The sequence below is a fragment of the Magallana gigas genome, chromosome 5 (assembly GCF_963853765.1).
Source record: "Magallana gigas chromosome 5, xbMagGiga1.1, whole genome shotgun sequence".
Lineage (NCBI taxonomy): Eukaryota > Metazoa > Mollusca > Bivalvia > Ostreida > Ostreidae > Magallana > Magallana gigas.
Genome location: NC_088857.1, coordinates 11,732,047 through 11,759,976, shown reverse-complemented (window position 1 = coordinate 11,759,976; position 27,930 = coordinate 11,732,047). Strand labels below are relative to the sequence as shown.

Here is a 27,930-nt window from a genome sequence, read left to right as displayed (position 1 = left end):
AAGATGATGATGCACGATCGAGTATTTGTTAACAGTGTATCGTAATGGATTCTAGAAAGAAACGTCGTTTCCCGCGCTTCTGTCTGGAAAATATGCTAATTAGTCGAATAACTCCCCCAAACAAAATAGTCCATTATTGTTGTGTACACAAAACAGCAATATTTACTAAAATTAATTAATTTTGTAGGAAATTTAAAAGCAACAAATAAGATAAGTGAAAAGTGTCTGTGTGTAGATCATATAGAACGACATTGCTCTACTTTTAAATAATCGTGCGCGCCACGCCGAGTTGTTGACAAAACAGAACCCACGCCATCATAGATTTACAACCGAGGAATACAACCAAAATTTTCAGCATTGAGCTCTTCCACGTATCATCCAAGCCCATCCAAGGTATATTTAGCTTTAAATCAATATCAAAAGATCTATAAAGAACGATATAACATGTATTATTTATTTGAAGGCTGAATGAAAAATCATGTTAACTTTTGCTGCCATATCGACATGTTTTGGTTTGAGACGCGTTCAGTAAAGTACTAATTATTTGCTATGTAGGGTTTGGAATAATTATTATTCTAAACAAGAATAAGTATATTGTCTTGCACAAATTGTATCTAATACGTACTTCGATGTTGGGTAATATACGATATTTTGTTGTTCAGAAGTTTTTAAACGTACAGATATATCGATATGCTGGGTTAAGTCTTTCCCCTTGATTTTCAGAGATAACGTTAAATTATTTAGAGCTTTTTATAAGTAGAATTCAAAGACTTTGAATATTGCAACATTTAAAAAAAAAATCAAGAATATAGTGTCATTTATTTCAAGCTCTGAACAAATTCAATTCAAGAGATGAATTAACAAGAGAGTTGCATAGAAAATATTGTAAACTGAATATCTTTGCAAGAGTTGAGCAATTCAGTGGAAGCAAGAGTTGACATATTGTATGAAAACAAGATTGTGTCAAAAATATATTCCAAGAGCTGAAAAAAATCAGGAGATGAATTAACAAGAGTTGAATAGAAAACACATTGTAAATACTGAACATCTATCATACAAGAGTTGAACAATTCGTTGGAAACAAGAGTTGACATGTTGTATGATTTGCTAAGAAATCAACAATTATAGAAAAGTTGAGACAATCAATGATCTGCTCTAGACAATATCATGATGAATTTATTTTATGAAATCAACCGTTCATGACTTTTCAAGGAACAATTTCATAATGAAAGTTTTGTAGTAGTATATATTATGTTGTCTATTATTGCATTGTTTTACTCGGTAAATCGCTAGGGAATTTTATGTGCAAGTATGTTTAAATTTAATGGCAACCTGTTTTAAATTAGTTCATGATAGGGGAAAACTCAAAAGCTGACAACAATATTGCAATTAATAACTTTTTAAATGATATGATAAGTAAGGTGTCGCAAGGTTTTTAAAGAAATTTCTCAGATCAAGATGGAAAATTTAAAGAGAAAAAACAATAAGGGACAACATATATCAAGAAAAAGAATAAGTAAGATAATAATAGAGAAATTTGTTACTGCCAAACTTTTATCAAGGATCAAATTGTTTTTATGAGAAAACAGAGGTAGGCAATGTGTAGCCAATTCACGTCTTTCTATTGTTCATGAAAAATAAATAACAAATCATTAGAAATGTGGACTTCAGAGAATAATCATTTTGTGCTTAAAAAAGGTGACTTGATGTACAGACATGTCAGAATTTCATGTAATTATTCATATCTCCATCCACAAGATTTGCCTAATATTTTTCTCCTCAAGGAAAAAATAACACATGTATCGATGACGAATGTTTATTCTGGAGATATGATTGATGGTTTTCAAGACAATGATCCTTACCTTTCATTTGCTTCTGCCTTGAATCTCTGTTTTGCAAATCAACAGATGGGAGGTGGTGCAATTTTCACATGCAAAGACAGTTCAGTTGCCAAATTGACAATGAATTGAAAGTTTTATTTGTTTGATCCTCATGCACGTGATAGTGAAAACAATGCTAATCTAGACTGTATCGCTGTTTTATTGACAGTATGTGGATTTTCAAACTTTCAAAAGCTATTGAAAAGGGTATACCAGAAAAAATATATAACAAATCATTAGAAATGTGGACTTAAGAGAATAATCATTTTGTGCTAAACAAAAAAGGTGACTTGGTGTACAGACATGTCAGAATTTCATGTAATCATTCATATCTCCATCCACAAGATTTGCCTAATATTTTTCTCCTCCAGGAAAAAATAACACATGTACAAATGTATCGATGACGAATGTTTATTCTGGAGATATGATTGATGGTTTCCAAGACAATGATCCTTACCTTTCATTTACTTCTGCCTTAAATCTCTGTTTCGCAAATCAACAGATGGGAGGTGGTGCAATTTTCACATGCAAAGACAGTTCAGTTGCACAATGAATTGAAAGTTTTATTTGTTTGATCCTCATGCACGTGATAGTGAAGACAATGCTAATCTAGACTGTATCGCTGTTTTATTGACAGTATGTGGATTTTCAAACTTTCAAAAGCTATTGAAAAGGGTATACCAGATTAATGGAAGCTCACCTTTGAGCTACACAGGGTTATAATAAAGCAAGGAAAAAAGTAAAAGAGATATATTGTTGAATTTGGATGCTGAAATGTGTGAAACATGTAACCTCACAAGAGATACCCGAATGTAACAGTTCATTATGTGATAACAACCTGTCAGATATTTGTGGTTTACCAAAAAATTGCAATTACGACAAAATGATAAGCAAATTTCATGCCTCTGTGAATACTGGTCCAAGTTGTGTTTGTAAAACCTTTTCTCAAACTTGGTTCAAACATTCGTTTAGAAAAGCAACTGGAATACCCGAGCATGTTCTCTGTCAATATGACATTCAGAATTGTGATATCATTTGCAACACTTGTCATAAATATTTGAAAGAAGGGAAAGTCCCACCATGTTCTTTAATGGATGGATTTAGTTTTCCTAAAAGCCCACCTGAGTTGGACTTGACTCCATTAGAAGAACGACTTGTTGCTACGAGAATACCCTTTATGCAGTTGAGAGAAAAACTGCAAGGAGGACAGTTAACATAACTGGCAATGTTGTAAATGTTCCTGCTGATGTTGCCACAACAATTCAGAAACTCCCAAGGCTTCAAAGAGAAGATGAAACAATACCTTTGAAGTTCAAGCGAAATTTGATGTTTAAACATTCAATATCATTTGAAAATGTACGTCCTAATAAAGTAATAAATGCAACTAAGTGGTTATTACAAAATAGTAGTTTATTTCAAGCAGAGGGAATTGAACTAAATGAAGACTGGGAATTACAGTGTTCTGATACAGAAGATGACAGTGAAGAGATTTCTAACACTGATGCAAGGGATAGTATTAAAGATGACTGGACCGAAGAAGTGAATGTAGATGACCGACCAACAGGCAATGTGGATACTGTTATGCAAAGTATAGACTTCAGATGATTTAATCAGATTTTAAGTGTTGCACCTGGTGAATGTAATAGCCCATTCAGTATATTTCAAGACAAAAATGCAGAATTTTTAGCATTTCCTGTCATATATTGTGGCGAAACAAGAGCAGATAATAATACCAGAAGAGTTCCAGTGCTTTACAGTAGTATTTGCAATTGGGAATTGAGAAATGTGGATAGACGGTGCAAAATGTATTCCTAATTTGATTTTTTAACTGAAAAAATTACAGCTTAAACAAATTGAAGACAAAGTGATGCTTGCAATGAGAAAATGTAAACTTCAAGGGAAGAAATATAAAGCTGCTCAAATACTTGACTCGCAAACAGCAGATTCAATAGTTCGTTTGAATGAAGGATTTTATGTCCTTCGATCTTTGCGTGGCTCACCACCCTATTGGAAAAAATCAAAAAAGATATTTTTGCCATGATTCACCAGCTTGGAATACCCACATGGTTTTGTTCATTTCCTGCAGCAGAAACTAAATGGATTCCCCTTTTGAAAACTTTAGGTCAGTTAGTTAAAAATATGTCTTACACAGATGAGGAAATAAGTAGCATGAATTGGGAACAGAAAATTAAAAAATTTTTGGTGAGGTTTTATGTCACCAAACACATCCTATTGGTATTATTGAGGACTATTTCTATAGGATTGAATTTCAGCAACGAGGATCACCTCATGTTCATATGTTGATGTGGATAAAAGATGCCCCTACAGTTCAAGAGAACACATATGAAGAAGTTGCAGAATTTGTTGACAAGTACATAACTTGTGATGCACAAAGTGCAGATCCTCACCTGATAAATTATCAAACTCATCGCCATGCAAGGACTTGCATGAAGAAGAACAAACCAATTTGCAGATTCAATTTTAAAATACCACCAATGCCTTACACTGTTGTTTTATCACCTTTAGAGGAGGAGGATGAACATTACACTTAAGCAGCAACAGACTACCAGAAAGTTGTAGAATATCTCAATTCTTCTAGTTTCAAAGAATATCAGGCTGAACTGTCATTTGAGAGTATTTTGTCAGAGTTGCAAATAAATTTAGAAAGATACATCCATGCCTTGAGGTCTTCTCTTAATCAAGAGAAATTTTTTCTAAAAAGAAAACCAAATGAGGTAAGAATAAATGCGTTCAACAGTGAACTCTTAAAAAGCTGGCAAGCAAATTTAGATATTCAGTTTATTACGGATGGCTATGCCTGTGGTACATACATAGTGTCATACGTTTCAAAGGGTCAAAGAGGAATGTCAAATCTGTTGCGTCAAGCTTGTGAAGAGGCTAGACAAAATGATTCAATTATTCGTCAACAGGTTAGACGTATAGGCAACAAATTCCTGTCCCGGCAGCATACCTAGTCCTTCAAATACCATTACTTCATGCATCAAGATCAGTCACTTTCATTAATACAACTCCTATTGAGGACCGTGTTGTGTTATTGAAACCAATGCATGCATTAGAAGAGCTGAAAAATGATAGTACTGATGTTGAATCTGGTAACATCGTAAAATTGTACCAACAAAGACCTAAGATATTAAATGGAATTTGTCTTGCAGACTTTGTAGCATGATTTCAAGTAAAGTATAAAAAAAAGAGAATGAAAGGAACACTGCAAGTACTTGTGATGAATTACCTGAAGATGTAGCAGATGATATTTGTTCAGATGATTCAATCACTATTTCAACAAATTCGTGTGAATTTGCTCAGTTATTTATTTAGAAATGGAACAGAAATTGTTAAAAGAAGCAAACCTCATGTATTAAGTAGGGTTAACTTTGATAGGGAGACAGACTCAGAAAAGCACTACCAAGAGTTATTGATGCTGTTCACACCTTGGCGGAATGAAGAAAAAGATTTGGTCAATGTATCGCGATCCTTTGAAGAAAGGTACATAGAGTGTAAAGCAGACATAGATATAAAACTTCAAAAATATCAACATGGGGGACAAATTGTGGCTGATGTGGAAAGGGCTCTTCATGGTACTGATGCAGAAAATTTGTGTGTAGATTTTGTTGCACCTAACAATGAACATGAAGAAGAACTAGCTAGGGAAAAGGAAACAACACTCTCAGAACAATGGGGCTGTTTTGACTCAGGAAAACAGGCACCGTTGTATGATATAGGACTAGAATTTGGAGTTCAGAGAAAACAAATTGATGAAGAGGATATCACACAATTGGGTGAAATAAATGATTTTTCATATAGAGAAATGATAAGGGACCTAAATGAACAACAGAAAGAGTTGTTTAACCACGTATTACACTGGCTGAAGACAAAAACCGATCCCTTATATGCTTTCTTATTTGGAGGGGAAAGTGTTGGGAAAGGAGCTCTTTATCAGGCTTTGTTGAAATATTATTCTCATCGTATTCATGAGAATCCAGACAATAAACATGTTATGCTTTGTGCACCAACAGGAAAAGCTGCCCATAACATCAATGGAACAACACCCCACTCTGCTTTCTGCTTTCCAGTTGGTAGAGGATTTGCATACAAACCTTTAGACATGCAACAGTTAAATACTTTGCGAACAAAGTTGATATCTCTAAAGGTAATTTTCATTGATGAAATTCCAATGGTTGGGCACAATATGTTCAATTTCATCAATCTCAGACTACAAGAAATAAAAGGTTGTACTTAACATTTCGGTGGAACAAGTATTTTTACTGTTGGTGATCTATTTCAGTTAAGACCTGTTATGGACAACTGGAAATTTACTCAATCAAACAAAGGGTATGGACCACTGGCTGCAAATTTATGGAGAGACAACTTCAAGCTGTTTGAATTAACTGTAATCATGCGTCAAAGAGATGATAAAATTTTTGCAGAACTTCTCAATAGAAAACGAGAGGGAAATCAAACTGAAGAAGATATGAGTTTATTAAAAACTTGTGTTAAGGAAGAATGTCAAGAGATCTCAAATGTACCTCACTTGTTTACTACAAGAAATGAAGTCACACAGTATAACTATGACATTCACAATAAAGCTGATAATTCTGAAAAAGTGTGCATCAAAGCTATTGATTGGGTCATTAGTTAGTGTGATGATAATGTGAAAGAAAGTTAAGGAAGAATGTCAAGAGATCTCAAATGTACCTCACTTGTTTACTACAAGAAATGAAGTCACACAGTATTACTATGACATTCACAATAAAGCTGATAATTCTGAAAAAATGTGCATCAAAGCTATTGATTGGGTCATTAGTTAGTGTGATGAAAATGTGAAAGAAAAAGTCTTGTCTAGAATTCCAGATGATTATGCCAAGACTATGAGCTTGTCTGCAAAATTGTTCTTGGTCATAGGAATTGCTGCAGAAATAACGAACAATGTAAATGTTCAAGATGGAATCACAAATTGAGCACCCTGTGGCATTAAACAATTTGACTACCGTGTTGAAGGATCGACTAGATGTAGCATAATTTGGGTTCAATTTGATGATGAAAAGATTGGTAGAAAGATCCGAACACAGTTTAAAAGATTGTATAAAAGTGGCATAGATAAAAATTGGATTCCAATTTGGGAAATTACAAGGTTATTCAAAATTCAATACTATGGCACTTATCAAATAAAAAGAAGACAATTTCCACTAAGATTAGGTGCAGCAAAAACAATTCACAAGGCTCAAGGATCAACTCTTAAAGCTGCTGTTGTGCATTCTGGTACCAGAAAATAATGATCACAGGCATTATGTTTGATTAAGTAGGGTGATTGAAAACCTGCACATTATCCAACTAAATGAAAATAAAATAAAATTGTCATTTTGTGTATTGGAAGAAATGACCAGGCTTCGAGAACAAGCTAAAATAAAATGTTGTGTGCAAAATTTGCTAGAGAGAAATGTAGAAACCACTGTGTTTTCGTTTTTCAATATAAGATCACATCATAAACACATAGATAATTTGAAAAAAAGATTTCAATCTCCTTTCTTTGGATGTTTTAGCTTTATCAGAATCAGATAGAAATGAAAGTTTTTCACTACCAGGGTATACTTTGTACAGATTTGATTTTCCATGCAACAGTGAACAAAGATCCTCATATGGCCTTGCTCTCTATATTAAGGACCAACTTGAAATTCTTAATTGCAGAAGAGAAAAGTTTGATAACATCTAAGTCTTCTTGATTTATGTGATATTGTGCAATGGAAAATCAGTGAAGTTAATTTTCATGCACATTCCACCTAAAGAGAATTTTACGGTGTTAAAGAATGTCCTTTCAAGCGTATTCGAACAACATCTTAGAATGTACTTAAATCCTATCATATATAGTGACAGGAGATTTCAATATCGACAATCTTCCGACCAATTCAGAAACCCTTGTTCAGTCATGTCAGATAATTTGAAACTTCAACACTTGCGTACCAATTCTACAACTGATGATGGTTCAGCTTTAGACCACTTTTACACCAGTTTTGCTCAGTCTGACATTGAAGGGTGGGGTACACTAGAATCTTATTATTCGGATCATAAACCTCTGTATATTACATTAAAATGATTTCACTCATGTTATATATAATCCATTGAGTTTCAAAACCCAGTACAAAAAAGTAGATATCAAGAAAAAAATTTATATGCATCAATATGTGGTAATTGTTTTAAATCGGCCTGTTTGTACTTTTATTGGAGAATATAATACAAATAATTATTTTCAAACGGTCGTAGAAATTTATCTGGTAAAAAATTAAAATAATTAAAGGTCAAAGATCAATAACTGGATTATTACCAAAGAAGATGGGTGGATAAGGCGTGTAAAATGCCCATACGCGGTCGGACAGGCTACTGAAAAATTAAAGTATCAATAAATCTGATGGGTTTTTTTTTAAATCATTGAAAACAATATATATTTAACGAATTATTGATTTTTAACCTATAGGTATGCTCAATACTTGGAATATGTTGACTCAAACAGGCGTGTACGTATCAAAACCTGCAAATACTGTCATTTTTTAGAACTTCAGGGCATTTTCTTTTATAGAGTGGGTCTTTGCTCCATATTTTTCTCATAGTCTAATTAAGGTCAATTGGAAAACAAACCGATTTCAATCAACAAAATCGTGGAGAGATGACCCACTATACATTAAAAATATCATTTTGTATCCCAACAATTGAACGTTTTGAAAAAATAATACAAGTACGATAGTTCGTGACCTTAGTCACACATAATATTTAAAAAGCCCACTTTGTTGTGTCTGAAATGGCTCAGTGGTTAGAGCACCTGGCATAAGCTAACCTTATATATCTAGGGTTTTTATGTTACGGGTTCGATACCACCATAATTTCCGACAATATTTTTTTTTCTTATTTTTTGTTAAATATATTAAAAACTGACTATAGTTAGAAATTTTGCTTTTGCAAAGTTTTATTATAATTTATTTGAATAGATTTAATTGGGGAAACATAAATTCAAAATTGTATTTCACTACTAAACCGAATGGGCATTTGCGCCATCTTATTCCCCCATCTTCTTTACAAACTGAAATAATCTGTAAAGATTTGCGCATCATATATCAAGTAGAAGCATTTTTATAAGATTTATTTGTAGGTTGTATTTAATGATGTAAAACAAATATTTACTTATACTGTCTGTGTCCTGTTTGTATGATGGAGCATTTTTCTTCAGATAATCATACTTTTGAATAAAACAAAAAATTAACAAGAAGAAGAATACTTAAGTTACATAACTTTACATGAATATGTAGCAATATTGTCTCTTCAAATTAATCGAAATCTTTGAAAAAACGATTCAGGTACATAAGAATGATTTACATCTAGTAGAAAAGGTGACAATTTTTTTTCAGCTGTTTTTCTGACTTGGCTAGAGGTTTGTGACTTTAAATTCAATTAATACTAAACATTAATTTGGTTTCTTGCCGTTTTACAGATTTAACACAGAGCAAAGCTATGAACAAGACGAATATTTCATGCAATAATAAGTAATGAATGTATTAATTTATAATACATTATGCATTATTTAGAGGCTGCGATCTATAATTTTAAAATGGGCTAAAAAAAAATTAAAAATTTTGCAACATTGAAATGTAAAAGCTACTGTTAATGCATTTATTTTCCCATCATTTTCAAATTGAAAACCATGTAAGACATTTGTTTTTCACAGGTAAATATGTACAAGTTAACTTTTTTAATTAAGTCTGCCATTTTAAAACATTATCTTATCGGCATATTGTTCTACATAGTTCGTCTCTAACTGTATTTCAATCGCATGATTTTTTATTAGGCGGAAGCGCCTATTGCAATTGATTTCATGACCTTCTACGTCAAAGGTCAAATTCCTGCCCTTTTTCATGGTAAATCTATCGGATGTTATTTAAACTAAGGGCATACAAGTCTCTACCACTCTACCAACTCCCCCCCCCCCCCCCTTCCACCGTTCGACCCCCGTTTTAACATCGTGTTTGATAATAGAACTGTGGTATGTCTCTAAATTTTTACCTTATCGTTTTTAATTATTCATTGAAAATGCCTAATAGCAAAGATAGCAAGTGGCAGATCTATGAGTTTACGTTTTTGATAGTACAAGTACGAACGATAACTCTTGCGATGGTATGCGACATGAACAAAGGATAAGCACGGAGTCTGATGCCTGTAGATGAAATTGTGAGGGAAAAAATAGTTCAATTTGAAATGGCGTGTTTATGAGTACAGAAGGATAAAATAATAGGGAAACAGGTAATGAATGTTTTTTTTTTAAAAACAACGGTGTGTATAATTCTATTTAAAAAAGATTATTATAATGATACCATGCCTATAAATTATTAGTAAACATACCAATGTTTCGCGTAGTAATCTTATGCAATGTAAAATTTTTGTCAACAAACCCACGTTGAAAACAACTGGTGACTGTCCACCTTCGACATACGTACATGTAAGGTATGTTAGGTAACTAATGTGTTATTTCTCATTGTATAAACGTTTGCTTCATCATTGTAGATTTTCATGTTCAAATAATGGTGATAACGATTTCCTGATCGAGGAGTTGGTACATTCTTAATCCGAAATTCCCCTGAGTGACTCTAATCCCCGCTTGTATATTGTGACGTGCGAGGGAGACATGTCACAATATAAAAGCGGGGGTTAGAATTAGAGAAATCTCGGATAAGTACATAAATTTTATGAAAGAATCTATATTGTTTGTTTTAGGCATTCATCGATAATTCTGAAATGTCGGTCTATAGTTATGCATGAATACTGTACAGGGCGAGGCGTAAAAGATTTTTTAAAGATTAAAATTTAGCACAATGGAATCGCATATAACGGAAGATAACGTTTCCTTTTTTTGAAACCTTTAATATTTTGTGACATCTTAGCAGATCTAAAAGTATGTTCATTTGGTGATTTTATAATAGGTTACGTACTGCACTGTATGATATAGGGTTCATTCATTTTGCTTACAAAAAATTACAATATTCAGCTAGGTTTTAAAATGACTCATGAATAATGCAAATGGATTTTCTCTAATAATATCTAAAATATAGCTGTTAAGTATCATACAAGATGCAATTGATTGGTTGATATAATAAATAATCCAGATAGGCTATCATAAAGATATTTAATTGAACATTTAAAAAAAATTAACATGATTTATCCTTTTACCTACTGTATCTAACTGTATCTCAGAATTACGTTATCAATACTCTATAATGAAAGTGACTTAAAATTCCTATGGAAATTTCTTTACATCATAATTTATATGATAATTTTGATGACTGCGTGTTTTGTTTTTTTTAATTTAAAATTTTCAATTCACGAGAACTTGGACTATATACCGGTATGTCTTTGATCTACCATGTTCATGATTAATTGCAATTCCAAAAAGACTCAATTATGAATACCTGACAATGATTATCGATAATGGCCTAACACACACACACACACACACACACACACACACATATATATATATATATATATATATATATATATATATATATATATATATATATATATATATATATATATATATATATATATATATATATATATATAATAAAAAACTTTAAAACACTGTTTCAAAATATTTCGACCGTGTTATATATATATTTGTTCTATATGTATGTTCTTTCAGATGAATGTAAAGAAACTGGTTAACATTAACTGACAAGAGGAGACAATGAGAGCCCAACATAATTCTTCATCTCTGGTGAAGGGGAGAGTTGCTAAATTTGGACGTTTGCAAAATTCAAGCAAAACAAAGGAAAAGACGGATGCTATAAATGCGGTGTTGGCTTCCCAGTTCAGCACTTTTAAAGAGGAACAAACATTGCACGTTTGCAACTTCTAAATGGAAGCAGGGCATCTAAAAAATGCTGGAATCTTCATCTTAATGGCATTAACACCATTTTCAAGGTTAGTAAATACAACTAAATTTAATTACGATATTCCCCGTGGTGAACTAATTATACCCATGCTAGCAAGGAGAGAGGGTATATTGTTTTACCCTCATAGGCGTGGGAATCGGGGGGGCTAGGGGGGGGGGGCTTGGCCCCCCCACATTTTTTGCAAAGTTATACCTACCATTAGAAACATAGCATGATAGAGGGTTCAGCCCCCCCACTTTTTCTCGCAGGAAAGATTATTGTTCCTAAATTTACCTTGAAAGATTGAGAAGTTGGATGTAGAAGCATACTAGCTTCTTATATATCTCATCCTTAATTTACAAAATACATGTATACTTTTGAAAATAAATTATCTAAGGTAAAACACACATAAATTCAAAATATTTTATGAATTAATCTTATTTTTAAATCCATATTTTCTTTATTGGAGGTCAAGTATTTTGTAATGAAATATTGCTTGATAACATATCCATTATTTATTTTTTATCAACACATTTTAGAATATCCTGCTGAAAAGACAGTTGTCATTGTTATAATGGATGCAAGACAACACTAGTGAAATGAAATTGTTGTTACCACAAATGGCACACACCAGGATTACACACTTTCCAAAAACACATTTACGGCATGCAGCTATAAAGGGATATTTTGGAAGTCTATGTTCTATAATGGGGGAAGTTCTCTTGAAGATTCCATTAGTAATAAAATTAAAACCTTAAAAGTTGGCGTACAGTACAGTAAGTAAATCCATTCTTTCTAAGTTTTAAACATTTGTCAGCAAAATGTATGAACTGCAATCTGAGGATCATTTAGATATCTGCAATTCTCCACATATAAAATGACTTTGAAATCATCCTGTTACTGTTAAACTTGAGTATATATTAAGAAAACTTCAAAATCTCTTTTAAATTATTGATTACCTTTTTTACTACACACTTCCAGATATTTTGTGTATTATTCTATAAAGCTGATTTATCAATGGCTATTGCTTTTCAGGTAAGCAAAGTGACACACAGACTACTTGATTGTGTAAAGTACTGTAATCAAGTGATGTACAAATGTAACTTCTGTATTTTAGTGAAACATTATTGTAAAGAATAAAATACTGCAAATTTAGAAGTTCAGTTTACTAAATTCTTATACTATAATATTTTTTTCATCATTTTGATGTCAAAATGAAATAATTTTAATAAATCGGCATAATAAATGAAAATGCATACCTGTAATTTCAGCTTGCATATCAGTATGAAGTGTTATACGAATGTACTTAACAAAATAAATGTTTTGATGTTTAAATTGCTTTTTTCATTTAATCTTTATTTAAGGCATGATCCAGACTAATCTGGTGCAGTAACTGAGTATTTCCGCATTTACTACGTGTATATATTTTAATTGACATATTAGAATAGTGTTTTCTGTTATCAAACTAATTCTTAAGGAGAAAATAGTTATAACTAGACACGATCTCGTTGCGAGCAACGAATGGGTCTTCCGTCCGATTTTTTAATAGATTAGATTAAACTTATCACTTCAAAGATAAAATCGTAGATCTAAGCGAAAAATAGTAAAAAAAAAATTGCGGCAATCAGGGCTTGAACCCGGGTCACCTGGGCCATGTCCACGACTCTATCGACTAAGCTACTCAGACTCTCGCTTCAGAATTTTGACGCTTAATTTTTCGAAAATGCCTGAATTACCTGAAAGCACCTTGTTGCGAGCAACAAGTGGGTCTTTCGTTTGATTTTGAATTGATAGGGTTCAATTAAACTGTTGACATTTAGTACGATTTACTATCATATTAACTTCCTTTTAAACTAATTTTTCAACCTACACTGCGAAATGCAGATTTCCGGAAAACGTCATTTTTAAACTTCAATATCTCAACTTCAATGCGTTGTTCGATTTTAAAACGATTTTTAGTTTTGTATTCAGTACAAAAATGTCAACAAAATGCATATGCTTTAAAATTCCAAAAATTGAAATATTAGAATCACTTCCGGTGACGACCGGAAGTGACGGATGACCTGCTCATATTAAAATTTGATAAGTTTAAAACATATTCTGATGGAAAAAAATTGTAGATTATTTGATTTTAAAAAATTTTAAAACACAATTTTCCAGAAATGCTGTTTGAGCGGACCGGAAGTGACGGACGATCGTAGTTTTACCTGATCGGCCCTAGAAATTCAAAAATCTATCATTCCTGAAACTTTTAATTTTCTATCTTTAATCGTTTTTGCGAAAAAGGGAGGACAAGATCACTTTTACAAAAAGAAAAACGAATATAACGGCCGACCGGAAGTGACGTCATCAACAAAAATGTACATGATAAAAAACCTTGATATTTTGTATTATTCGTGAAATTTTCATAAAAATCCACATTAAGGACCTATAAGTTGTCCTTAAAGGTGGCTTAAAGGTGGCTTAAAGATAGTCTTTAAGCTGCCTTTAAGCCATCTTTACGCTTTCTTTAAGCCATCTTTAAGCAACACATATAGCTTAAAGGTAGCTTAAAGGTGGCTTAAAGATCGTCTTTAAGCTACCTTTAAGTATCTTTAAGCTATCTTTAAGGAGAACTTAAAGATGGTCATTCATCCTTTGTTACATCAACCAGATATGATTTCCTCTATTTCTTACGGAAGATGATTGTGCATTCATAGCTTTGCAGAAAGTGACAGGACTGAAATCTACCAAACCCCTTTATCGATTTGTTGAAATTGAAATTTCACCGACCTGAGAAAAAAATCATAGACTGCACGAAATGATAATGCTGATGCCAGACTCAAATTCCTATATAAGGCAGTTTGGTTAGTTTTTTTTTGTTTTTTTTTTAATTTTTACGATCAATTTAATTATTTGTTAAAAGAAAAATATAGATATTAACCATAAGATACTTTCTTTCATGATCCATGCGGGTTATGAATGTAGCGATCATTCGGTAAAAATTAATATGTATTTTTTCTGCAATGTTGCCAACTTCATATCTAGCATGAATCACCAAAGGAAACATTTTATTGTTTGAATGAATCATTACTGCAGTTGCCTCAAAATGTGTGTGCATGGTCGTCTATAATTAAGCATAAGTTAAGATAAGAAGGCATGTAACACTATCGCACCTCTCTTGTTTTCAACAGTTTCTGAATATCAGACTTTGAGTTGATCGATGTTTGTTTTATTAGACACACATTAAAATATATACTTGCATTAAACTTTAAGACAACAAATACTGTTATACACTGTTAATACTATGAGGAACAAGAACGATTGCAAACATAGAGAAAAAAACGTCGAAAAACACTTAAATCTTCAGTTTTCCCTGTTAAAAGTATTTGTCTTGAAAAAACTCTACGACCGGACAAAAATGTTTGGAGAGAGTGGTATCTTTAAGAAAATCAACTTACAGCCGTAAGGTATGCCGGTCCATTAAACTCGAAAAATAAGCGACTTTTTCTATCTTCGTCACTCCACTTTATGAAAATGAATACAAGAATTGCCTTATAGGCTAGACATTTAACCGAATTTCTGGACATAAATAGTAAAAGAAATTTCCGAGATGCAGTTATACATGTAGCGTCATTCCAAGCAAATCGCAAATGTTAGTCAAGATAAGTAAGTGTAATATCAATACACACATTTGAATTGTTGCTTTTGGCACTGCTGAAATTAAGTATTAGAGAAAGTCATCACCAATTTTGCACCATACAATTATACATCGCACTTTACAATTGTCAAGTATAAATCCTGCCATTTTTCAATCCACTGATATTGTCTGGGGTTGTTTTATATTGGGGAGGGGGCATCCATCAAAGGATCGGGTGTTTTTAATAATTTTCAAGCGTTTAGACAAACAACAAGATTATCAGCAAAAATATTTGGCTCAGTTGGGCCATATTTTTGACCCCCCCCCCCCCCCCATTCAAAAGTGTAAATAAATATCTTATCTAAGAACAGGTGTTTACTGGTTTTTTACATTTGTGTTCACAAAGAGAAGACAATCACATTAAAACTGAGATTTTTATTACATTAAAAACAATCCTTGTAAAAAGGCATACATTGAAGCTGTTCGGAGATAATTATAAATAACATAAACTAAAATTGTATCCATGAAATTTTCATTAAAATTGATTTATATACAACAGAATACTTGCATATCATAAATAAAATTGTTCAAAGATAGTAATCCTAAAGTTCAACTCGTTTAAACTGGAAACATTGTCATTTTTACAACCATAATGAAGTTTCATAACTCAGAAACTTTTTATGTTAAACACATATATTATATCAGTTGTGTATCAGATACCAGTTTACGTTTACCTTCTGTTGTTTTAATCCTTTCTTAACGTTTACATCGGTTTAGAATTAACATAATTGTTCCTTTAAAAACTCTTTTAATGTAAGTATCTTTTATCTGTTTCTTATGAAATAACTGTTAAGGGATTTTAAGAGAATCGTATTTTGAGTTTAGAATTTTTCATTTTTTCTTTGTAAACCAGATCAAATTTCTCATTGTCTGCATCAGTAAAGCTTGATTTCCAGTCGCCTACAATACCTACAAATACAAATTTTATATAAAACTGTCAAATAAGTTTAAATTAAATTAAATTAAATTAAGAGAATCACATCTTAATGAGAAATGAGCACTTTCAATTCAAAACAAGAGTTTTGAGGAGCACCTTTCCTGTAGAAGATCGTGTCAATGGGACTTTTTAACCGTTTTTTAACCTCTTCAATTGAACATGTATCATACACATCTTGTAGAAAATTAAGGTCTGTACTGGTACCCAGGAAGGTGGATAGTTTTTTCATGCATTCCATTCCATTCTAAATCAAGAGAAATGTTGCAATTTTTATCAAATGTCGAGAAATCTTACAGTAGTCCTGATGAAATCAATACGTACGATGTAGGCCTTGAATTAAGACAAAGAGCATCTTCCCATCAGTAAACGTAATCTTATTCAAAGGCAATTTGTTTATATGTTTGTACGCCACGCATTAATTTATTATGAACATGTATTATATACATCTCAGTGTGAAGCTGTACGGTTAAAGCTATTCATACAAGGTATCATATGCTAACTGGAAAAAATGAGACAGGAACTATATTTTTTCTTTCTTTCTCCTTCCCTTTTTGTTCAAGGGTTAATGTACAGTGTATAAGATACTTCGGTAATCAGTATCTTTCAAAAATCATGTATATAAATGTAAAACACACTTGAACAGAGCGATTGGTGAGATTAAAATTTTTTTTTTTTAAACTTGAAATTCTTTCCTAAAGTTCACAACATAAATTCATAACATAATAGGAACATTGATGGTTTGCTTTATTCATTCGATATAATATGACAGAGCCTTTCTTTTCTCCCTAACTTACGCAAATTGACCATGTTGTCCGGCGGATATATTTTCGCAACTTCCAACATTTTGAAATTTGGAAAATGGCGGAAAATTGTCCTCCCGACCTTATCCATATATTGATCATTACATGCAATATTCATAACATTACCTGTTTTAGGTCCTCGTAGTACATAACATGGAAGTTCTCTGGATTTGTCTTCGCTGCTTCTTCCCACTCTCTTTCTCGATCAAACCAGCTGCCATATACACTGTCTTTACATGAAAAAAGAGATGAGATGAATGCTCACAGGTTTGTGTTTTCCTTTTCAAAATTAAAGATGAGATTGATATTCTCTTTCAATTAAGATTCCAAGACTCCGTGTGTTGTATGGCTTTCAAACATGCTTAATGTTAAAGAATCAAGTTATATAAAATTGAAATAAATTAAACCTTTCCTCTTTCTCTTACATACTTATAGTAACTGTTCAAAAGTCACATTTCAAAATATTTAATCAGGATAAGACTGTAAATGTTTAATCAGGATAGTACTATAATCTATCAACTGTTTCCAACAGTGATTTGGAATCCTTTTTAAATTTTTTTTAGGTTTAAAAAGGAGACATAGAATATTGTAAGAAATATCAATATCGTTATAATGGAAATTATTTCACTCACGAGGCATCATTTTTTTTATATGTTGTGCTTTACAGTCGTTAATACCGGTATCTGACCCACAAGCGAAAAGAATTTTCTATAAAATCACAAGACTTTGAATGTCTTCTTCATGCTTTGCAATATGTGACTGTACCTCCTTTCAGGAAAGAGTCCAGAAATGTGGACAGGTCTTTACTGACGCCATGTACCTCGGTCACGTGGGGATCCTGATTGTAATGGTGGAAAGCCGATAAGGCAACATCTTTAGGATTTCTAATGATGTGAACTATTTTCCCACCTTTCGCAATATGATCCTTTGGAAGATTTCGAGAGGGGAGATGTGACGTCATCACTCTGGGAGAGGGCATTGACTTGATGGACTCTAAATCCTCTACATACTCCAGCATCTGGTCGCTCTGCCTGTGATCCGAGTCCACACTATTCCGGAGAAGGCGAGGTATGATCGCGTTCAACCAATGGTTCCCTGTGATATCGAAATAAATAAAAATCTTAAAAATGGATGCAATTTTCCCGAACGAAATAATTGTTTTGTACAACTTGGCTTTAATTTAAATTCAAAATAGATATTCCAATCAAATACTTCTTTCCATATTGATATTGCTTATTTTCAGCAATTTATCTTTCGTAAATGTACGGATTTTTTGGTTTGCTTATTTTGTCTGAAACTATGTTGAATGGAAACTCTTTTAAAATACTATATAATCAGATATATATGTATGGATAGTTTTTGTTTAAAAAACAGGTAAGGTACCCGCAACGTTATTTTTTAAGCCTCGGTCACCAATGGCCGAACGTGTTCATGCATGTACGTCGAGTATTGCCAGTGGTGGCTGCCGTGGCTGATCAAAGCATTAAATATTGAGATCGAGAGTGCAACGTAAAACAAACGAACGTTTGACGTTCGAGTCTTAGGTGTCACGTACAAATTTGTTTAAAGACGAGTTGGCACTCGCAACTTGCGATTCCCTAACGTACCGTACTTCCGTCTTACAATTAGCGTGAAACAGACGTACGTTTGTCTTGCAAACGGCAGTACATACTGTAATAACCTTAGCGACGTACATGTAGGTTACCTGCAAGTCAATCGTTCCAACGCCTTTCTGTGCCCTACGACAGTTAAAATAAGGAACATTTTTTTTTCATTGGGCATGTTTAAGGAACAAATTAAAAAATTATCAGTTTTATACGATATAAAATGGTTTGGGGCAGTTTATGCTTTATAAACCGGGTTATAAAAAAGCGTAAACTGTTTCAAACAGCTTTTTATCGTATAAAACTAATAAATATTGAATTCATGGCTTATAATTTTTTTTTCCTAATTGTAAATAAAAACGGTCATTTGACGTTTAAAGTGATATCATATTGTACACAACTCAAACGTTACGTCAGGCGGATGAAAACTTTTTTGACGTTAATCTTACAATGACATAGGCAACATTCTTTTTATGTTATAAAATATTTTTAGCCAATTAGAAACGTGTTACAACCAGAATCAAATTATATATATATTTTCGGGACAACCAGTCCCTTCTTCAGGAAAAAAGAAATGAATTACATTGATAAAAACAAAGAAAACAAAATCTAGCGCTACTATTTAACTAATAAAGAAACTATTAAAAAAAAACTACATTATAAACAGTTTTAGTTTACATTCTTAAAGAAGGTGTAACCAATGCGGCCAATCACTCTGAAGTGTACTGTAATCAAATACATTGTGTAAATATTGAAACTCGTGGAAAAAGAAAACTATTGTTCTGTAATTGCTGCTTTGATGATAAGAATGACTAATTATAAAATTGGACGACAAAAATAGTTTGAAAACACAATTCATATTTCGAATTTAAAACCACAGAATATCAAAAACTTCACTGAAATCTAGAAGAAAGTTTGCGCTAAAATCTAATTTTCAGCAAATTAACTATCAACTGATAATTTTCCCGGCCAACGTAATATTCTTAATTGATTTTACAATTTTGCAAACTATTTGTTGAACTTTTCAATATTTTTGGAGAAACGTTGAACAAACTTTCAATTAAAAATAAAATGTCATATCGAATTACTTAGCTTTTACAAATGTTATTGTTAAAGTTGCATGGTCACGATTTGGTCAAATTATATTTTTCTGTTTTTATTATTTACAATGCTATAGAAATGCATTTCGAATGATCAAATGAAATTTGAGAATCAGTCTTTAAGTTTTAAGCAAGATGCAGAGCTCACAAATCTCTGTCATGTAAACAAGGCTCGTGTCATGTTTTTGTTTACATAGGTTCAATATACCAATAAAAAAAACCTTTCCAAGATGACTTTTCTATGTTTTTATTCATTTTAGGCAAAAAAGTTCTTAACGTTTAACACATTCATTTTAGGTCTAGAATTGTAATTTGCACTTCAGTTTACAAAATGTAAACAAAAGCTTTCTTAACATGAAAAAAATTGTGAGCTCTGATAATCGCTTTTAACTCAACAGATGGCACTCTAATTTCGGTTGCATATTAAGAATGCCTCAGTAAAGCATTGTAAACATTAAAATCCGAAAATAATTTTTGACCAAAATTATGATAACAATTTCATTGAATGTTAATGGTCATATGAGATGATAATCAAATGAATATTTTCAAAATGAAATAAATACTCTATTTACAAAGGAAAATTATCCTCACGAAAACAAACACTTTCTTAAGTGGAATATGCTGGAATGTTTTGTGTAGTTGGTTTTAGTTAAAAATAGCGTTATGTGCGTAAATATCATTTTTCATTTCCTCACTCCGAAAATATACATGATTCTATCGAAGAAAGTTTCAAGTAAAAGTAATCGGGATATCTCTACAATCTACTAGTACTTCAATATCCAGTTCCTTCTGGTCCTGTTTTTCTTCTTTCCATACTATCTTTTTGTCAAAAAGAACTATTTATTTGTTGTATTTTGGTTTTGAGAAGGGGGTTACTATAGATTTTTTATTTGATTTTGATAACCGTTAAAACTGTCGATTCTCTTCTAATATGCTGATGGTGATTTTTATCATAATCGTTTTTTTTTATACAAAAATCTTATTATGATCGATTCACACGCAGCATGAGAAATTGGTGTACACATGACAAAAGTATGACATACGTTTACCGTGCTAAGAATTTATTTAATATACCTAAATATGATTATTCTATATAACGTGTCATCTGATTGGTCTAGAGAGTTACGTGAACGGGCGACAAAGCGTCGTGTCTTCCGGGGGGGGGGGGACATAATGTCTCACCTCTTCGGAAATCTCGGGATTTTTTCATCCCAAAGGTGTGAAAAAGCCAATATCAGTGTACGATGTTTCCAGATATGATCAAATCAAAAATATCTAATCATTTAAATTCTCTTTATGCTACAAAAAATTAATTTTACTATATTTGATTCGAATTAACGAAAACAAAGAGAGACAATCAGAAAAAAACAACCCAAAGTCATGACGTTATTACTTTTAGCAAGTCGAAAAACTATCAAAAATCAACGTTTTTTTTTAGAATCATTTGTTGTTCGGTATAATAAAACTTTTATTGCATGAATGTTAGGGAAATACACAGATTTATCCCCCCCCCCCCCCGAAAGCCCTCGGGAAATACGATTTTTCTTGGAAGGAACCCGAGTGAAATATGATTTTTCTGGGGGAATAAATCTTCATATTTCCCTCACCGTCACGCATAAATGTATAGTGTTGATGGTGTGCACAAGCGACTTGCAGTCAACGTAGGTGTAAAGTAAGGGACAAGTGAGATCTCCTCACGTCATCCGTGCAAGTCAAATCGTACAGTTATCTGCAGTGTTTCTTGTGTGAAGCGCAAGTGCAGCGTAGATTTTCAGATCTCGCAAGAAAACAACGGTGATTGCTGTTCAACAACCATTGTGTGTGCTTAAGGGAAGCGTACGTCCTTCCAAAATCGTAAGATGCACTTGTGTGTCTCGCAAGATTTTCATTCAAATCTGCCTGTAGATAACCCGTAGACCAGTTGTAAATAAGGCTTCACAACCCTTTCCTATCGTGTTTCGATCCTATTGTATTGTGTGTTAATCCTATCCTATCGTATATATTGTAACAAAATAATGTTACGGGTTCTGTAACCACCGAACAAACAGCCATTTTTTGCTTATTTTATAATTTGTCATTGTCCAAGGTCAGTCGGAGACGTTATGCAATAAGAACAATAAACATTAATCAGTTACGAAATCTGATTGTCTCTCGTGACATCTTAAATCCAAAATTCACTAATTTTTAAAAGACTTACATATGATAAGCTTAGAAACCACACTAATTCTTTTGTATGCTAACTTAGGCTGACCCCTTTATTGATATGGAACGAGTCTTTTAAAAGAATGGACCAAACTGTGATCGCTTGTCGCACTTACATGTAAAATCTAATCTGTTGAATATAGAATAATATAACTTTAAACAGACATTTAGACAAGCTTATACAATTCATAATTGTGCTAAATAAATTCCTGTGTTTACTGGTAATTGTTGTAATTTTACCCAGCCGATGACAAAGCAATCCAATAACCTACATTGCATCGTCTCAAGCCACGGGTTTTGTGTCCAATCTGTTGGTGGAAATAGATTTGACACAAAACTCGTGGCTTCAGACGTTGCCTACATTGCAGTCCAGAGTTAAATAAGAACGATAGCACTTGAAATACAGCGTAACTGAATGGTATCTTTATCCAACCCTTTAAAATATCGCTGCTTGATTTCTTCCATTTCTTTATGAAAATTTTTATTTGATTCTTTTGCAGATTTTTCTCATAATGGGTTTTTTAAAAACTCTTTAATGTCTTGTTTATAATAAACTTCATATCTTATACAGTCTTGAAAATACTTAAGAATGCTTTAGAATGCTTTAAAGAGGCATGGTCACGATTTTGGTCAAACATTATTTTTTTTATTTCAATGTTTAGAATGCTTCAGTAAGGCGTTTATAATAGGCAGCCAAAATTTGAGTGTCATTTGTTGAGTTATAAGCGAGTTTCAGAGCTTACAATTCCACCCTTTGTAAACAAAGCTTTTGTTTATTTGTTTGTAAATAATAAAATCAGGAAAATAAACTAGAGCAGAGCTCGTTGAAGAGCAACGAGTGGGTCTTCCGTTAATGTCGAGAGTAAAGCTAGATGTTTCTGTAAGACACAGAGTTCTTAAACCAATAACAAGTGTACCATAAAGAAAAAAAATTAAAAAAGCAAATAATTCTTGGTACGATTTAACAAAATCCGAATAATTCTGGGTATGAATTAACAAAAACCTTCACGATTACAAAAACGACTTAACAAAAAATACGAACATGTCAAAGTAAGACTTTACAAAATTCGAATTATTTTTCGATCGAGTTAATTTCACTTTGAATTTTACGCTATTTATAAAACCAAGAACGCGGAATCAAAATTTCCGGAAAATTGATTTTTAATCCCCAATATCCACAACTGGCTCTAAAAAGTACTGAAAGTGCCATTTGTTACTGATAATTTCTGATATTTACTGATATTGTAATGCTAGTGCTGAGAATTGCTGATATTTATTGATAATTTTACTGTTGTTATTGATAATTGCTGTTGGTTCTGATATTTAATGATGCTTTTGCTGCGAGTTCTGATAATTACTGCTATTTACTGAAATTTACTGTTGGTACTGAGAGTTGCTGATAATTACTGAGAATAACAGCCAGGGGATTTTTAAGACATTAATTTTAATCACTGAAACATGCAAATTGTTCAGATATTATTTAAAATTAACGGGAAACAAATACCGGGCATTTTTTAAAAAGAAATGTGAAGGATCTAACTAAAGTTTTATCAACATTAAATTCTTTTTTACAACCACAGCAATTAGATTTGATTATTCTTCTTATTATCTGCTTATTTATTTTAATGTATATTTTTTCTGTTTGTTCTTGTTCTAAGTTTTATTTTAGCTGATTAACACATTTCAGCACATAAACAAAATGCATGTAGAAATTATAGAATTGCTATATAATCCATCCCGGTGCGCCAATCCACTCGATACTACAGTGTTACCATTGTATATATAAAACAATCCATACTAAAAAAAATATGAAGATTTTAACCACTTTATGTAATTGATAGATAGATTCTCAATTTTGAGCGATCATTTTTTTTATTGAACCGTGTTATATAATTATAAACTTAACATATTTTATCCCGGCCATAATCACTAATTTTGTTTTCAAAATAAAATCAAACACTTTTGTTTCACGGTGTATTTCCCGGCCATTTACATCTGTTTATTCCGAGGCTGCAAGACATACACAGGTGGCCAGTTTTTACACCTTGCCGCGGTCACCCTGTCGTGTATATACTCTGAGCGCTGTCTGTTAGTTATGAGGTTTTTCTTGATCCCAGACATACAAAAGATTTTTTTTCTGCTTGCTTTTAAGCGTGGAGATTAAATATATTAGCGTTCATCAAAATCAGTTAAATCGTGTGTCCTTTTTTCAAATTTATATATAGTCGCTGGTCATGTTACCGCATACTAGTGCATGAATAAAGTATATGTATGAGAGAGAGAGAGAGAGAGAGAGAGAGAGAGAGAGAGAGAGAGAGAGAGAGAGAGAGAGAGAGAGAGAGAGAGTGCGCAGGGGTGGGCTAATTCAACATAAATAACTTGATAATGACAACATTACTTTGCCGTGCAACAGAAGATATAATACACATGTATTTAAAGAGAGAGAGTGAACGGTCGGTCAATTATCTTCGCCGATTGTAACCTATTTTGATTTCAACAAATGGTAAGAGAGAGAGAGAGAGAGAGAGAGAGAGAGAGAGAGAGAGAGAGAGAGAGAGAGAGAGAGAGAGAGAGAGGAATACTACATGTAGTAATAAATATTATATATCCAACTTTATTTGAATCAATTAAACGCGAAACATCTAAAATGATGAATATAAAAATCATTCTAATACGTCATTTATATTGTTGTCAATAAAAATAATACTTTTCACTTTAAATAAATATTCTCAAGATCATGGATACCTGTATACGGATTTTGTTTTCGTAATGTCATACACAAGGTGGCAGACTGACAATTTACAATTATTTATATTGAATTGCGACATTCAAACCTCTTGATTTGCTGAAAGTATGTATAACATACACAGATACTGCCTCGCTAATCTTTCCGTGAAGTAAAACCTCAAAGACATTTTGAAGTCCTGACCGGGTATCTTCTCTATTTTGAAAAAAAAATTATCATGTTAAGAAATATGGTGTTTTTTATTGATGAAAAAAAATGTCCACCGCATTTAGAAATTAAATTTTTTTGTGGAGTCTGCCTTAAGTTTAGTTACCATTTTTTGACCGGCTTTCTAATATTAAGTCTAAAATGTGATTTGTGAGCTTCCGAAGTTCAAAGAAGCTAAATATAAAGTAAATAAAAAGAATATATAATTAAATAAAATTGTGTTAAATCTGAAATATGTGTTATTTAATAATTAAAAGACAATGTTTTGAGCCTTAAAATATTCTCAGTAATTATCAGCAATTCTCAGTACCAACAGTAAATCTCAGTAAATATCAGTAATTATCACAACTCGCAGCAAAAGCATCAGTAAAAATCAGTAAATATCAGAACCAACAGCAATTATCAGTAACAACAGTAAAATTATCAGTAAATATCAGCAATTCTCAGCAATATCAGATTTTAATTCACCATGGCAAGTTCTATAAGACTGTAGTATTGTCTTATTTTGTGCAAAAATGAAAATTTACGAAAATTGGAACTACTTCCGGTTTTGGGCAAAATTGATGAATAAAACTTTAAACCCCCCAGTACACCATAGAATTGATATCTATCATCAGTAAAATTTTCGAAGCGATATCTTTAAAGTTTATGGAGAAATCCTCCGGACAAAATCACTTTTTCAAAAATCAAAAATGGCCGTCAAATTTGAACGGAAGTGACATAGATACTGAAACTTTAATATTGTTGAGGCATGATAACTTTACAAAAGCTCTGAAAATTTCATGGAAATCATATGAAAACTTTTTGAGATATAAAGCCGAGAAGGAGTCAGAAAAGAAATAAAAAATAAAATAATAATAAAAAGAAACGGAAGAAAAACAAGAGGTTCTTCCGTTGGAAACGGAAGACCCTAAATATAACCAAAATCGTAACCATGCCATTTTAAGAACGTGCGAGAATTTCCAAGGATAACTTTATTTACTGGATAACGATTGATGTGTTTTGTTGCCGTTTTTCTCCCATGTGACGCCAGTTAGCGTTATCAAGTAAAGGTATATATATGTAGAGCATGACCTCTCAGAGGCATTCTTAAATTTTTGTAGGATGTTCAGCCAGTATTACATTCAATGGCCTAAGATTTTATAAAGATAAATATATGTAATGCAATGTCAAGTTAAAATCAATCTTCTTTTCTTTCATTTTTTTTCCTTTGTCCATAAGCTAAGTATATGTATATGGAGGGTGTCAATATACCAATCTGTCAGTGCACTCACAATGAAAACAGTGACCCACTTAAGTTGAACCCGACCGAGATGCAACAAGATCTTCAAGAAGGAGAGCGGTTTAAATGTTATTGTGCATTTTTATTCTTTAGTTAAATGTTATCTGTACAGAATTAAATATTCTAGACAGAAATAAACATACCTGATTTCGGATAATTGAATAACAAAATGTCTTCCTTTCTTGTCGGGAAATTTTCGATGTCTTTAATGCGTTTTCGGGCATCTTTCAATATAGGTGGAAATGCTGGGAGAAGCAAATCGTCTACCCATAAGGTCGCCATAAGACGGAAATGTGTGTACAACGCTTCTGAAGGGATATTTATATATTTCTATTTTTGGGGCGGGGCGAGTCTGCTGCTCATTAACTCTTTTTTAAACGCCTCTACAAAATGAAATAACAACTAGAGCAGAGCTCATTGCAAAGTAACGAGTAGGTCTTCCGTGTATGCTGCGAGCTGAGAATATAAAAGATTTGTTGTCAAGCTATTGTAATGGCTAAATTTTCAACAGAAAACTTTACAGAAAACTTTACAGAAAACTTCTGTAAACATGTACAAAAAGTAAATTCGACGCATGTTCCATGTTTTTGTTTTGTTAGTTTTGTGCTTTCTTCTGTTTTATCATAAATATATTAAGAAATTACAGTTCCGTAAAAATCTAAAATGTGCAGATTTAGAGGGGTTTGTTATTTGTTACATGAATCCATGTTTGTATCATTAGGTTAAGCATTGTTTAGGAGTATGTAATTTTGATGACCCAAGATCGCCAGTTCCAACGTGGTGGATCTCCTTGGCCAATGTTCGAAGGATGAGTTACAATATTGTGGACACAATGGCCAGAGGTCTGTAAGTCGATTGTAACAGAATATACATGTATGCTTGATAGTCTTTATTTATATTTTAATTATATACATGTATAATAATTTTTACAATATCTAAATGCATTAACAAAGATCGTGCTAATGCCTGTCGTCGCAAGTAGGAGCAATGCAGGTACATGTAAAATGTTAACTAAATGAAAATGCAGATGAAAAAGTGTAACATATTATCATCACCATGTCCATTGAAGCTCATGACAAGGTTACTTCCCTTGTTTTTTTTTTAACATAAACAGTTGTGTAATATTCTTGAACGAGAGTCTATTTTTTTTTTATAAATATTACTATGCAGTCTAAAATCCTTGAGGCATAAAATGTACAGGAGGAAATGATCTGTATGTTTTACACAGCATTTTACATGATTTGTTGTGTATTGTATTTATTTACATTAAGTGACATTGTCAATGGAGGACAATTTATATACAGTGCTTAATCATTCATGACTGGCGGCGACTCACATAAACTCCGCGTGCTTCTACCTAAAGGTAGTCTACGCATGCGAAGCGTCAGTACTAAATAATCACTAATCGTTCAAGGCGTGATAACTCTCCACGGCCAAGTGCGAGGAATGAGTTACACAAAGCCTAGTTCTAGATTGTTGTAGTAATTGTATGCTTATAATCATATGCTCAATCGTTTTGTTTTTACTTCTTGTGCTAAATTGATTAAAGAAAACCAAACAATTT

At 32.5% G+C, this 27,930-nt stretch overlaps 1 protein-coding gene and 1 long non-coding RNA gene across 3 annotated transcripts; one reads left to right on the top strand and one right to left on the bottom strand.

The window, feature by feature from the left end:
- Positions 1–282: 282 nt before the first annotated feature.
- On the top strand, positions 283–13,131 carry LOC105334987 (uncharacterized). Its single transcript, XR_002200336.3, has 4 exons — positions 283–393; positions 11,578–11,858; positions 12,349–12,585; positions 12,845–13,131. It is a non-coding gene; the product is annotated as an uncharacterized lncRNA (long non-coding RNA).
- Positions 13,132–15,454: 2,323 nt separating this feature from the next.
- LOC105334988 (sulfotransferase 1A1) lies at positions 15,455–26,713 on the bottom strand. 2 transcript variants are annotated; one of them, XM_011438638.4, is made up of 5 exons: positions 26,510–26,713; positions 17,991–18,320; positions 17,352–17,455; positions 16,522–16,669; positions 15,849–16,397 (listed from the first exon to the last, which is right to left on the bottom strand). In XM_011438638.4, the coding sequence occupies exons 1-5, from the start codon at positions 26,646–26,648 to the stop codon at positions 16,288–16,290; spliced, it is 831 nt and encodes a 276-aa protein (XP_011436940.4). In that variant the 5' UTR covers positions 26,649–26,713; the 3' UTR covers positions 15,849–16,287. The 2 variants fall into 2 exon arrangements, with proteins under 2 accessions (XP_065940360.1, XP_011436940.4); XM_066084288.1 differs by lacking the exons at positions 15,849–16,397; positions 16,522–16,669 and adding an exon at positions 15,455–15,505 and having other exon boundaries at positions 26,510–26,708.
- Positions 26,714–27,930: the final 1,217 nt, after the last annotated feature.